Below are 14,747 nucleotides of genomic sequence, written 5' to 3' on the forward strand. Positions count from 1 at the left end.
CAAAAGTCTGCAATCATGGGGAAGTTAGTCATTGATAACTTTAGACTGGAACTCTTCTGGTAGAATGTTTAGCATTTTAATATTCTGGACAGTGCTATCATCTATTATTATTAATTATTATTATTATTATTATTATTCCCATTGAAATCAGTAGGTTTTGTGAACTATGTGACTAACGTCCTCTGGATTGTGGTCAGTATGTTTAAAACAGTACAGTCATACCTCGGTTTAAGTACTTAAGCTTTGGTTTGAGTACTTTCAGTTTAAGTACTCCGCGGACCCGTCTGGAACGGATTAATCCACTTTCCATTACTTTCAATGGGAAAGTTCACTTCAGGTTAAGTTCACTTCAGGTTAAGTACGGACTTCCAGAACCAATTACACCCATACTTCGGGTTAAGTACGCTTCAGGTTGAGTACTCCACGGACCCGTCTGGAACGGGTTAATCCACTTTCCATTACTTTCAATGGGAAACTTTGCTTCAGGTTAAGTACGCTTCAGGTTAAGTACAGACTTCCGGAACGAATTGTGTACTTAAACCGAGATACCACTGTAATATGGAAAACTGTTTTAGCCTTTTTGTGACTGTTTTTACTCAGAACTAAACCTGCTTTGACCTTATTTTTACAGGCCTGAAGTAAACACAAAGAAATACTCAGGCTGCATCAAGGATATTGAAATTTCTCGAACGCCATACAATCTTCTGAGCAGTCCTGACTTTGTGGGCATTACCAAAGGCTGTACACTGGAGGTTAGTTTGCTTTCCATGTTTCCTTGAATGATCTTAAAATGATTACTCCATGTTTTATCTTGGAACCATACTCACAGCAGCCAGTTGGGAAAGAGGGCAAGTGCTAAGATGAAGAAGGGGGGAACAGGCTGCAGAATCCACATCTCTCTTTGCACTGGGGTTTTTGAAGGTACTGTGCTCTCTGACTTGCAACTTGTTGACCCCAGCCATGACTAGCTTCATCACCGTGTGACCCCAAAATTTTGGCTCCCTGCCAAACTGACTTCTGTGACTCAGGACGCACACACATTATACTTAAAAACCAACCCACCCACCCCTGCCAAAGAAAAAGAATATTAAGGAAAGTATTTGGTTGTGGGTGCTTGCAGATCTCAGAATACTGCACGGTGTGTACAAAGCCTCAAAATAATAATAATGCTGGAACAAGACTGGGCTGTGCAGCTCTTTTTAGCTGAATCTACTTTTCCAAATGTTTTCTGATATTGGGTGATTTAACAGATGGACAAATGTTTGCACAGCACTTTGAATGTAAACTGCTGAGCTGTTTATTATTGCAAGAAAGTTTTCCTGCTCTGGGTCATACTTATCCAGTCCCTTCTTTTCTGCAGAATATCTACACAGTCAGCTTCCCGAAACCGGGTTTTGTGGAGCTGCCACCAGTCTCGCTCAATGTGGGAACAGAAATCCACTTGTCCTTCAGCACCAGAAATGAATCTGGCATCATACTCTTTGGGACTAATGGGGCACCTGTAGCCCCACGGAGGAAGCGCAGGCAGACTGGGCAGGTACAGAATACCACAAACTGTGTTGCTTGCTTGCTACATCTTCATTGGCCAAAGATATTGTTCAACTCCTGCACTGCAAGGGCTATTTTGTCTTTACGTTGTATGGGAAGGGAAATAAGATGGAGATACAGAACATTTCATTGAAAGTTGTTCCTGTCAAGGGATCTCATTAAGCTGCCATATCATACCTTTGGTCCATTTGGTACACCTAGACAAGGGGCTCCCAAACGTTTTAGACTAGTGAGCACATTTTGAAAGCTGAGAGAGTGTTGGAGGAGACAATCACAAAATAGCTGTCATGGAGGAATGTGTGGCATGACACAAAATTAGAGAGATAATCGCCTCCCCCTGAACCAATTTGGGGGGTTTGCAGAAAAATGAAAACTGTTGGGCAAGTGGAAGTCATGGAGCTTCTGCTGGTAAATTCCGCCCACACCATTCTCATTTCAGACATCACTTATTAGGTACTTGCAGAGTTTACCCTATAACTTTATTTCTAGGACCTACCCAGGGCCACCACTGTAAGCCTTCATGGGTGCCATGGCACCCACAGGTGCTGTGTTGGTGACCCATGACCTAGACCATGGGTCATGTACCCTATCGCAGATGTATCATTATTCCTCTTGATAATGCTGCTGTTCTATGGTTTCCACCCCTTGAACTTAAATAGAGACATAGCAGGAAACACTTAATGTACTATACAATACCTACAGGACAATGTTTTGGTTCATTTGACGGTTTCTGTAAAAACTGTTTTTCCATTTACATAACAATCACTTGCCACTGATCAGGCAGTGCAGGGGTAGCCCTACAGATGTTTTAGACTGCAGCAACCATTGGCTATACTGCCTGAGTGCAATAGGAATTGGAATCCAAAACATCTGGAGGCCACTACATTGAATACCCTGATATATCCAGTTAATTTTTTTAAAAAAACACCCAGCCTGTTTCCGAAGAGTTCAGTGGCACTTTCTTCCAGCTAAATGTGTATGAGATTGTAGCCTTAGTGATGCCATTGACTTTTCCTCCAACTCCTGATAGTGCCTACGACTGAGATGGGAAATGCTTTGGTTTGGAGAGGTTTCTAGTGCGGGGGGAAATCAGCAGCTGTTGTGTGAATACAGTTAAAGTAGAAAATGCTGGCTTTCCGTAATTTATATGGAATCTAAAGGAAAAGTATTCTCTTAGCTATGGCTTTGCTCTCAGCAAAAGAATTCAGCTGGCAACACCATGTACAGTGGTACCTCGGTTCTCGAACATCTCTGTTGACAAATGTTTTGGAACCCGAACAGCGAAATGCTTCCATTCTCGAGCGCGCCTCGGAAGTCTAACGGCTTCCGCTGCATGTTTTTCAATTTTCTCAATTGAATTTGCAGGCAGCCCTTTGCGCCTTGGTTTTTGAATGTTTCGGAACTCTTCTAGAACTGATTACGTTCGAGAACCATGGTACCACTGTACTACGTTTTAGAAATCTGTGATGATTTCAGGCCACTGTCAGTCATGGCTAAGATTTGACATGTTTATGGTTCATCCATAATAAAATAATTGGAAGCTGAAAGGATGAAAGTGTTCTTTTCTGCCATACAGAGAGGGTGTGGCACGTTGTTTGAGAATGATCTTATAAATACGCAAAGGCGTTAAGGGCTTCCTTTAAAATGCTGGTTTCTATTGCAGGCCTATTATGCTGTGTTCCTGAACAGTGGTCGGCTAGAAGTGCACGTCTCTACCGGGATAAGGGACCCTCGCAGGATCACCATCAAACCTGCATCTGGCGAGTTTCATGATGGCAGAGAACACAGCATCCGAATAGAAAGACTCGGAGGGTAATAACTCAGAATATAGGGGTACTGTAACCCTGAACATTTATTCCAGCCCAGTAACTGAAACTATGAGGAGAGGAGAATGAAATCTCCGTGCAGCTTTCATTTAAAAGTCATCTTCTGACAGTGATGATTTCATTATGGCATAGGTCACGCTTTAGTGTAGGCATTGCCGCTTAAGATTTTCATTAATCTAAATTGCTATGTTAACCTTTGATACTTTTTGCAAATACACTTTATTAATCTAATTTGTGTGGCTGAGGAATTGGATCTTGAACTAATATTAAGGAACAGCTTCCAATGAGAAGGAATAGCAACATCAAGACCTAACGACGCCCACGCCGAATTCACAACACCTGAAACTTCTTTATAAGTTTCTCACATGAAACTATGGGAAGGTTGGGGATTGATGCCTTCCAAACTAGAAAAGAGAGCCCTATACCTTTAAGAGTCAGGGTGATCGGGAGGAGAGAGAGACTAAGGAAAGAGAAGAGGTAAGGTGTGGGTGGCTCGCAGCAACAGAGCAACGGCATTCGTTCTCACAAGCACATGCTGCTAGATGCCTTGGTGCAGGTGCAGTGTTTGAATATTGTCTTATATGTTAGGGATAAATCATATCTAGAAGTCATGAAATAGGATAAAAATGTAATAACATTCAAGGGGGGCCCTGCCACTTGCTTTAGGGTCAGTCCTGCAGATGGCAAGGAACAAAAATGAAAAAGATCTGTCCGAAGTAGGGGGGAGGGCTTTTTAAACACACCGACACACCTGCCCTCCAAAATAGCACCATCAATCCAGGTATTTATGCCTGCAAGTATTTGGTACAGCCCTAATGTGCATCCACTGAAAACATAAAATAATAACATAACATATATAAATAATGTAACATAAGATAATACTGATAACATAGCATAAATCACTCATCCATCCACCCTACAATGCTTCTGGATCCACCATGGGCTATGCTGGCTTGGAGGCCAGAAAGGATTACTTTGGTTATTAGTTTTTATCCCTTATTATGTCAAAGAGCACTTTCTCTTGGAGTCCCTGCAGCTCTAATAAATATCGTAACAAGCAAATCCATTCATTCAATTTCCTCAGAATCTTCCTCGTTCTCTAACCCATGACCTTATTCCCAAGCAAAAACATATTTTGTCAGCCTCCTTGGTACTTGTTCAAACTTCAAATTCCTAAAGTCAGGTTTTTAATTTTCTTTAAATGTCACCATAAATGACAAAATGCAAGCTGACAAGTATTGATAATACTACAATATCTAGCAGAATGCAAAGGAAATCCTTTCACTTAACAAACCAAATAATAATGCTGTATATAATACACAGGATTATGTTATTTGCTACCCTGTAAGGACTGCTAATGCCAGCTCATCATCGCTTTTACAGCACCCTCTAGTGGACAGAAATACAGAAATAGGCTCATTCTTGTAGTTTTCATAACTGTCCAAAACACATACACAACAGACTTCATTTTCCCATAAACTGGGCTGGAAGAGAAATGAACAAACCTCTTCATCTGCTTGTTACACAAGCTTTATTTTATTAAAAGCAGAGGACATTTTTGAAAACTCTTCAGAAAGCTAATTACCCATATGATTATAAACTAATTGCTTCCCATTCCAGGATAATAATAGGACAGCACTGAGGACTAAGGCATATCATCATGTGCTGGTCTTCCGCATCAGAGTGCATAAACATTTTCTCTTGAACAATAGCAGAGGGCTTTGTAAATTATTAGAGATCTAACCAGGAACAGGTATTTAACAACTACAGGAGTATCAAGCAAGCGTAAGAATGTCCAGCTTTACTGGGAAGAAGGTATCCAAAAATTTAGAACATCTAATGTGGAGTTATTGCTATTCCATTCTCTGGCACAGACTCCTGAAGCTCAAATTTGAGACTTTTTGGAGAAAACAGAGGCTGTGGTTAGGAGGAAGGAGTGGGGAAATTGCCATGGGTGAGTGTAGCTTTGGATGGAAATCACAGCAATTAAGACAACACCACAAAGACCAAAGTAGAAATTATGTTTCTTTAGGGGGGAAATCATTATTATTAGTCCAGAATTCTGGATAGGCCCTTTGTACAAAAGGACCCCCTGATGCTAAAGTTAGTTGCTATATTGCAGTTGTACTTGGCTTTTGAAAATATATAATATGCATCTTTCATGGATTCCAGCAGCCACCATACTCAGGAAGTTTCACTGGTCTTCACTGGTCTTCAGCAAGAGCATACTAACTATGATAGTGGGGAAAACCAGAAAAATTAAGAACCAAACAAAATGTGACCCCTTTCATTTTTTTTTTATCCTGGTGGGCCATGGGAAATTATACTTTAGCACTAAAAGTAGCCTTGGTTATTTCTATCAGTAGTAATGCTGTCGATCTGTAGACTCTTTTTTTTCCAGCTCATCCAGACACTACTCTCACTAATATTCTATTGGTTTGGAAGTTTAGGGAAGCTTTTAATGTTTAATAGATTATAATATTTTAACATCCTTCTGGAAGCCACCCAAAGTGGCTGGGGAAACCCAGCCAAATGGGTGGGGTATAAATAATAAATTATTATTATTATTATTATTATTATTATTATTATTAGGCCAAAACTAAAGAAACTTTAGCCAGAGCAGTTTGGGCTCTCATCCTGTAGCTCTTTAAACAAAGCGAAAACTGCATCCATCAGTGTCCATGGTACAGGCCCAGCAGCAGGAGCATCATTTGTGTATTAAGTCACTTTCATTGATTTTGCAGGTTGTTTGTGATCCAAGTAGATGAGGACAGAAGCCAGTCTCAAAGACTCCCGTCAGATCAACCTATTTCCGTTAAGAAGCTTTTCGTGGGAGGGACACCGCCTGAATTCCACATTGCCCCTATTAGGAACATACCTGCCTTTGATGGCTGCATATGGAACCTTGTCATCAATGCTGTGTGAGTATCATTTTTTGGACAGGTTATAAAAAGCAACCTATTGATATAAAGCTATGTTGCTTACAGAAAAAACAAAATAGAATGGAGATCTAACCAGCCTGAGTTTCCCCACCCCTGTACTATTCTACATAATGAAGTCTTAAATTCTGACACTATGTGGTTGCCCATAATATAAAGTTGCCAACTGAGCAATATTTGCCTGGTATAACCCAACCATTTGTGATATTCATCAGAAAGATGCCACACTCTTAATTCCCATGTTAATTTTTGACAAAGTAAACCAACCACAATGGTAGCTGATGTTATTCCTGACATGGTAAAACACCAGATGGCTTGATGAGAGGAAAGGTCTGCTAGTCAGACCAGAGGGGAAAAGTCAAGTTAATGGTGATTTTAAAAGAACTGAAAATGAATATATGAGAACTCTGTTACTTGATGCTAAAATTTTATGATATTTGTATGCTGCTCCACAACATAAAGCTATCTGTGTAGTGTGCAATGAACAATTATACACTCATTAAACATATGCAGAAATAATTTGTGGAACAAGATCTCTATTTGATGTCTATGCTTTTTCATATCTTCCGGCACATGTTATGTACTAGCTGAGGGACACGTTGAACAGAGTAATGGCCTCGCCAGTGTTGTGCCAGGTCTCAAGCACTAGCAGCTGTCCAATTCAGTTCCACAGAAGGGCCACACATAGCATGACATCTTAGCTCCAGGTTTACATATTAGCTGAACCAGGTGATTTGCAGCTGTATGATCAGCGATTCCCTGAAGTGTATATGCGTCACATGGCACTGTCTCTATGTACTAATGTTGACAGCATTGAATGTGAGCAGAACCTGCTATGTACCTGAATTATAGGTTGCACATGGAGCTCCAACAATACATCAGCTCTTGGAAGTTAATAATAATAATAATAATAATAATTAATAAACCTTTATTGCCACTACACCACCTGTGTGCAGTGAAATTAAACGAGCCCCCCTCCCCCACACACATACACTCAGTCTTGTTCGCACTCTGTGTGCTTGTCGGAAGTCAGTTGCACCACTATTTTTTTTCCCATTCAGCAGCCCAACAGCCCACAGATAAAAACTGTTCTTTAACTCGTTGGTGCAGCTGACTATACTTCTGTATCTCCTGAGGTGCTGGCCGGGGTGTGAGTCATCCCTATAATTTTCCTCGTTCTCCTGAGGCTGCGGTCTCCTGTGATGTCATCTAGCAAACACAGGGGACAGCCCATGATGTCATGTGCTGTATTCGCCACCCTCTGTATGGACTTCCTGTCCGTGGCTGTCAAACCAGCGTACCACACTGTAATACAGTATGAAAGGACACTTTCTATTGTGGACCAGTAGAAAGAGATCAATTTTTGTTTGACATTGTTCTTACCCAAGACCCTAAGGAAATGGAGTCTCTGTTGGGACTTGGGTTGTATTGATTTTCCAAGTGAGGTCTTCACTAAGGTAAACTCCCAGGAATTTGAAGGAAGAGACTCTCTCCACACAGCCCCCCCCATATACAACAGGGCTAGCTCCCCTCTCTTCCTCCGAAAGCCCAACACCATCTCCTTTGTCTTACTGATATTTAGGTGCAAGTTGTTCTCTAGGCACCATGTCGAGACTTTTTGAACCTCCTCCCTATACGCTGATTCATCTCCACCTGTAATTAGACACCTGTATGCTCACTAGGGGAAAGGGGCAGCAGTGGGAGGCACACCAGGGCAGCTGTTTGGCTTCCCCAATGCATTTGCACTGCCCCACTGTGCCAACCTCACATCTGCTTTGCCTCCCCTCTGTGTCCCAGGAGCAACATAGCTGGAGGGCAGTCAGGGAAGCAGCACAGCCCCATTGCGCTGACCAATACGGGTGGGTAGGTGGGGGGTAACTTTGTGTATTTTCAAAGGAAAAGGGAGCAAGCTTCATGGCTATGTAGGGATTTGAACCTAGTTTTCCCAGTCTTCTTCAACACAATGCACAATGCATTGGCAGTTCACCATGATGGTAAATGAAATGAAAGCCTTATAAAGAGAATCCAGAATTATCTCAGAAAATTGTGTGTTACATCATCAGATTAGTTCCTAATCCCCTCAGCAACTTGCCTCCAAGACTGCACATTTTAAAATTATTGATCATGGTGAAAGGGTCCAGTTGAAGAATTCCTGTTGTTTGACATCACTGACTTCATTGTCTCTCTTCAGTCCAATGGATTTTGCCCAGCCATTATCCTTCGAAAATGCAGATATTGGCCAGTGTCCTGATCAAGACCCACTGCATGAAAAAGAGGATGAGGATCACATCTCCCGTGCAACAGTTGAGATCCGTCCTGAACCAGATACTGCAGAAAAGACAGCGAGTGCAACCTCTCCTCCTCCACCCCCTTTCCCACCTTCACATGTAAGTGTGTTTCTTTTCTATGATGTGACTGGATGGGTGAGTTGGGTTTTTTTAAAAAATAAAAATCATAGGTTTTACCTGGCACTGGTAACTGCAGTGATTATGGCGACGGTGCCTGAGCAGTTCCTTGGATTTGCTAACTGAACACTTTGCAAATAGGGCTTCCTATGGAGACTTTGTTCAGCATCTCAGTGGTATCCCTCTTCTGGGCAATACAACAGGAACACAAAGCCTGCTGCTTCTGAGCAAGTTGAATCTCTAATATGATCTGTTCATCCCAGTGGGAGGAATTCAACATTGCACTAAGGCAGTCATTCCATCAGGGCAAGCATCCCCCATGCCCTGTTCTGGGGGTTCTCTCAACATCTCCCCCCCCAAGCCAATTTGGGGTGGGGGGCTGGGGGGACACAGGAGGAGGAAGGAAGCCCCGTTGTGCAAGCAGTTGTTTTTATGTAGGCCTTCTGCTAATAGGACTTATCAGCTGAATCCCCCAAAATGCATTCGCCATGAGATCCATTTCAAGTGTTGTGGGTGTAGCTTTGTAGGTCTTGCTACACCACTCAGTGAGACTTACTGGTCGCTCATAGTTCCTGCTTAACTCAAAATGGTGAGTCTGCTGCCAGTTTTCAGCTGAATGATCAGTACAGAGGCATACATCAGTTAGCACTTGTTGCTTCATTACTGTGGGGAACATTTAACTTTTATCACCAGCTTCTTAAATTCCATGGAAATCTGGATCAACTTTCGGTCCTTTGAGATTCTTTCTGTCTCCTCTTTGGCCGTTCTCTGCATTCTGAATTAAACCAACACAATGTATCCATGGATAGCTGATGAAAAGCAGGGGAACTTTAAAAAATAAACAAATACAGTCCTAACAACAAGCAAGTCAAGGAGGTGACTAATGTGAACCTCAACTTGGGAGACATAGATTCCATTCATCACTATTGTTTTAGAGAAAAGCATAGGAATATAGTATATATTTAATATTTTTGTAAGTTAATTTTATACTCAAAATATCACTGGGAAACCTGGTCTTTATCCCTACCTCCACCCTTGGTTCACCCTCATCAGAAACCTGGCCTAAGATGCAAATTTCACACAGCAGATATGAGGGTTCCTGTGCCTTTGACAACATAAGGAATCACCATCCAAGAGAAAAATATGGCTTTTCTGATGAAATTCCACCCGGACAGTAACTTTAGCCAGGTTGTGTTTGTGAGGTGAATACCACTGCAAAAAAGAATTCACCACTTCATTTTTACCATTGTCACCTATCTGATACTTGTGCTTTTTCAGTTGCTTGTATATGAACCTGTCATCTAAAGAAAGAAAAGCTTCAATTCTCATTACTCAATCTCTTCTCTTTTCCACTTTCCAAAGATAGAACTTATAGGTCAGAATGTCAGCATTTCAAACTTTGCTTGACACCTGTTTGTTACGGTAGTTTCATCAGATAGTCCTATATAAGCCACTGTGGAAAAACAAGCCAACATCTCTCCTCGTCCACTACAATCACCACATTATATACAGAGGGTTGGGTTCTAAGACAGAGTAGGACAGATCTTTCCTGTCCTGTGCCCTCCTATGAACCCATGAAATGTCTGTCTGCAGGGCAAGGGGATCCCCTGAACAGCACAGACTGCAGTAGAAGAATAGAGCTGCCAAAAGTCCAGCAGAGAGAACTTTTGAGAGCAGTCCATATGTGGCTTTCTTGTGGACTAATTTTGTGCATGACATTTAACATATGGATCAGTCATTTTGAACTACTCTATGTAACTATTGCTAACTGTGTGCCTTAAAATGGTCTGTCTAAAGAAGAAGGAATCTAAAAGGATGATTTTCTAGCCGAGATCAATCTTAATAATAATAGAGGATGGTAGATGTGCATTATTGATTCATAAATATGATATAGAACAATTTTCCTTCAATCCCACAAGGTGGCATAATGGTAACATGCATTTATTAATGCAATATTTCATTTTCCAGTTCTTTTTAAAACATATAGTTCAATAATATGTTGGGAATGCAAACAAGTTGAGCCAGATTTCCAACCAGAAGCTGGTGGTTTCAGTTTAAGCCATGCTACAGTTTATGCTAGGTTGTCATAGTTTTCCTGCTTGAAACAAAATCTAAAATGAATTTTCCATTTCAGTTTCCTTTGCAGCCATGTAGCACGTCCATAAGTAGTAAGAACAGACTTCTCAGCTGTTCAATGTAAATGGCAGGTGATATATCCAAATGGTATATTATAGCAAGAATAAAAGCAAGCAAAACCTTCATTTACTGCAGAAGTAAGATCATGAGTTGCAAAACATATTTTGCAATAACTTTATTATCCAAAAAGGGGAAATGATAACATTAACCACCACTTGTTAAACTTCAATACATTCAAAACACTGTACATGCTTAGCTCATGAATGGGATAGGAAACTATGGTTATGAAGATGTTGTTGGACTCCAACTCCCTTCATCCTTAACCATTGGCCATCTTGGCTGGGCCTGATAAGAATTCAACACATCTGGAGGGCCAGATTATCCATTCCTGATTTAATTGGGTAGATTAAGCTCTAATCTTAATCTAAGAGGTTAGAGTAAGTAATAACACATTATATGTAGGACCACCTCCGAAGACAGTTCAGAAACTTCAGCTTGTGCAGAATTTGGCAGATAGGCAGCTCACTGAAGCAAGACGGTCTGAGCATAGAACTCCAATCCTGGCCTAAGTACACTGGCTGCCCAATCCAGGCCCAATTAAAAGTGCTATAAAGCCCTTAAACAGCTCAAGAATGCAATGCCTCAAGGAATGCCGATCCAGACCCTGCAGTCATCATCTGAGGCCCTTCTTTGTGTGCCTACTCCACAAGAGGTTCCAGAGGGTGGCAACACAAGAATGAGCCTTTTCTGTGGTGGACCCCCCTTTGTGTATGCTCTCCTGGGGAGACTTGCCTGGCGGCCTCATTACATATCTTTAGGCACCAGGCAAAAACGTTTCTCTATAACCAGGCTTTAGGCTGAATAACATTCTATGGCCTTTTAAATGTGGTAAGGCAGTTTTTGGCTTGTTTTTGTTTTAATATATATTTTGTGCTTTCATTTTGTGTTTTTATGTTGTGAACTGCCCTGTGATCTTCAGATGAAGGGCGGTATACAAATCTAATAAATAATAATAATAATAATAATAATAATAATAGGTTTTGTTAGTCCACTGACATAATTATTTTATACAACATGAGAGGTTCTGTGTTCATATACCAGTCAAACTGGAATATGAGTACAAGCTTTGTATATAGACCTAGATTTATTTCCTGCTATCCTTTGGAGTAGATAATACTCTGCTTGATGAACCAAATGATAGTATTTTCGTCTGTCTTCTAAACAGTTTACTATTTTAGTAGAATGATGCCATTCAGAAGGTAATGGTTTTATATATGCTGAAAAGCTGACATAGCTAAGATTTCAGACAGACAATTTCTGCCGCAATGTCCAAGCAATGAAGATGAATACTTCAGTAAGATTTCCTTTATGTTGAGGTGATATCAATTGTCCCTTAAAATATCATTTTCAGGTAAAATATAATGGATCCTCCTTTATTCAGAATGCCTAGTATTCTTAAGTAGTGCATAATTAGATTCTAAAAGGCCTTTACTATGGAAATAACAAAATGTGTATTTGTTTTGAAAGTGGCACAAGAGACACTTGGTGTTTGCTGCAACAAGCGCAGCTACCATTTTAAAATGTGTTACTACTGAAATGGTTATTAGGCGACTTTAAACACGAGGGAATGTTCACACTTCTCAATGCTTTATTAGACCAATGTAATTTCATTTTATATTCCTCAGCCTGAGGATTATATCTTTAGTGTTGAGTCATCTGAGCAGTGAATGTCTTAGATACCTCTGATATATTCCATAATGTACTAGGTACGGGCTTAGCCTTTTTAACTTCGTTCTACACAGATGGCTTTCAGAGCAACTGTAACCCCTGATCAGTTCCACTGGGAATAGCAGCCTGAGAGACGGCTTTCTCTGTGGTTGCTCCTAAATTATGGCACTCCCTCTCCACAGAAGTACCGTATTTACTCAAGTCTAATGTGCACCTCAGGTTTCAGAACCTTGAAACAAAACAAAAAAAGTATTTACTGGTGAATGTAAATGTCCCCTCAAATCTAATGTGCACCTTAATATTTGCAACATAATTTGGCCAAAAAAGGTGAGCATTAGATGCAAGTAAATACGGCATGTTTAGCATTTTTATTGTATAGTTGTCCCCATATGCTCTTTACCGTGGCGTTTTACAGTTAAGCTATTCTTTTTGGGGGGAGGTTGCAACCCACCTCTTTTGCTGACCTGATATTCCATTGTTCCATTTTGGAATGTTTTTATGTTTTTTTAAAAAAAAATATTTTGATTTTTATCAGTTTTTAAATGTATTTATGGTAAAGGGTGGGTGATTAAGCTAGCTAGCTAATTAATTAATCCCATGATGCTGGAGTGATCATGGTGTGCTCCTGACAGGAGAGGTGAAGGGCCCTATGTGGAGCACGAAATGGTGGGAAATCATTATCTCCCACCCTCCAACCTTCTGCTCCAAGCAGGGCTGCACATGCCACTCTGGGCCCCAATTGGACAATTTTGTTTGCTCCTGGAAAGGATTTCAACTGCTGGAGTTTGTTTGCTGTTGCTTTGTCCTGTAGTTTATGTTTCAGGTTTAATGCAGGCATAAACAGAGCTTAGTTTGTATTTTGAATAGGGATAGTCTTCATTTCTGAGGAGGAAGATTTTAAAAATAATAAACTAATAACTTGAGGTTGGGTGTTCTGGATATTAGAGTCCTACAGTAGCTCTCTTTCTGCTGCAAACACAAGAGTGTGTGTGTAGCGAGACAACTTCTGTGATTGCTGCTTCTGCCTCATGTTATTTACTGCTTCTTAGGACTTGCTTGCTGCTGAAGTGAAGAGCGCCAACATTTCAGCTGACTTTGGCACTGTGACGGTATCTCCCAGTGTTTTTCCCAATTTCCCCCACCCTGGTTTTATTTAACACTGCTAGATGCTGCAGTGCTGTTTCAAAGTGATGTTATCTTCTTGCTTTGCTACTAAATGGCTTTTTCTCTTCCCGCCTGCCTGCCCGTCGTAGTGCAGCTTTGCGGACAAATGTGTGAGACAGTCAGACAGCAGTCTTCCCATTTGCTCAAACTGCTCTACTGAAGGTATCAATTTCCTGCCTCACAGGAAATGTCACATCAATAAGAATTCAGCTAAAAGAATTAAATTAAAAGGTTCCTTCTTGAAGCTGTTCTTCGGTGTATATGGCTGTAAAGTTTCAGTCTTTTAAAAAAGCTATACATTCCCATTCCAGTAACGTTTCTAATAAAGATGAATGCTTTCATCTTCTCCCTCTGGATGTTTTTGGTCCATGGTAGTATTTCATACAATTTTGGTGTCACTAAGCATCTTTATATTCTTTCCTGGTCCATGCCAATCAAATGGTGGAGGGCCCGTATATGCTGTTATCTATACACCTCATTTCAAGTTGCAACTGACAGAAAAAAAATATACGCAGCTCTGTTAAAACAGATGTGGACCTGACTGTAGGTACAGGAGTGTGAGATTGCCCTTTGCCAATGGTCAGTTGCTGAAGGACTAGCCTCACACATTTCCAGCAGGGCTCTTCCAGACTTGACTTTCTGGTTCATAGCAGGACATGCAGCAAAAAGTACCTCATAATAATAAAAAAATTCCCTTTGTTGGGGTCTAGAATGAACCTGGTTGTTCAGGACATAATAGCAGCCTGTGTAGATATTGCTGGTTCATCTGGAACAGCTGCAGAAACCATAACTGGCACTCTGAACTTGCAGATTTTCAGCGGCCAACACTTTCATTCAGAACATCAGTTTCTCTGAAAGCACTATGTCTGGAAGTGCCTTTAACATCTTTGTGCCCTTTCTCTTTGTGCCCTCTTTTGAAGAGAATGTTTACCCCCCCCATTCCCCCCCATTTGAAAGCAGATACCCAGATCATTGTGATTGGTTGCATGTTGCTGAAGCAT

The 14,747-nt window shown here is 40.9% G+C and overlaps 1 protein-coding gene across 8 annotated transcripts in view; it reads left to right on the forward strand.

The window, feature by feature from the left end:
* LAMA2 (laminin subunit alpha 2) overlaps positions 1-14,747 on the forward strand; it is a 377,555-nt gene that overhangs the window by 348,610 nt on the left and 14,198 nt on the right. For 7 of the 8 annotated variants that reach the window (XM_060272671.1, XM_060272672.1, XM_060272675.1 and 4 more), the window contains 6 exons: positions 632-752; positions 1,361-1,537; positions 3,212-3,360; positions 6,119-6,295; positions 8,505-8,700; positions 13,632-13,691. In XM_060272671.1, the coding sequence (XP_060128654.1) occupies positions 632-752; positions 1,361-1,537; positions 3,212-3,360; positions 6,119-6,295; positions 8,505-8,700; positions 13,632-13,691 (880 nt within the window). The remainder of the gene's footprint in view (positions 1-631; positions 753-1,360; positions 1,538-3,211; positions 3,361-6,118; positions 6,296-8,504; positions 8,701-13,631; positions 13,692-14,747) is intronic. The other variant, XM_035109029.2, reaches the window with a different exon arrangement.

This window comes from Zootoca vivipara, chromosome 3, assembly GCF_963506605.1.
Source record: "Zootoca vivipara chromosome 3, rZooViv1.1, whole genome shotgun sequence".
NCBI lineage: Eukaryota > Metazoa > Chordata > Lepidosauria > Squamata > Lacertidae > Zootoca > Zootoca vivipara.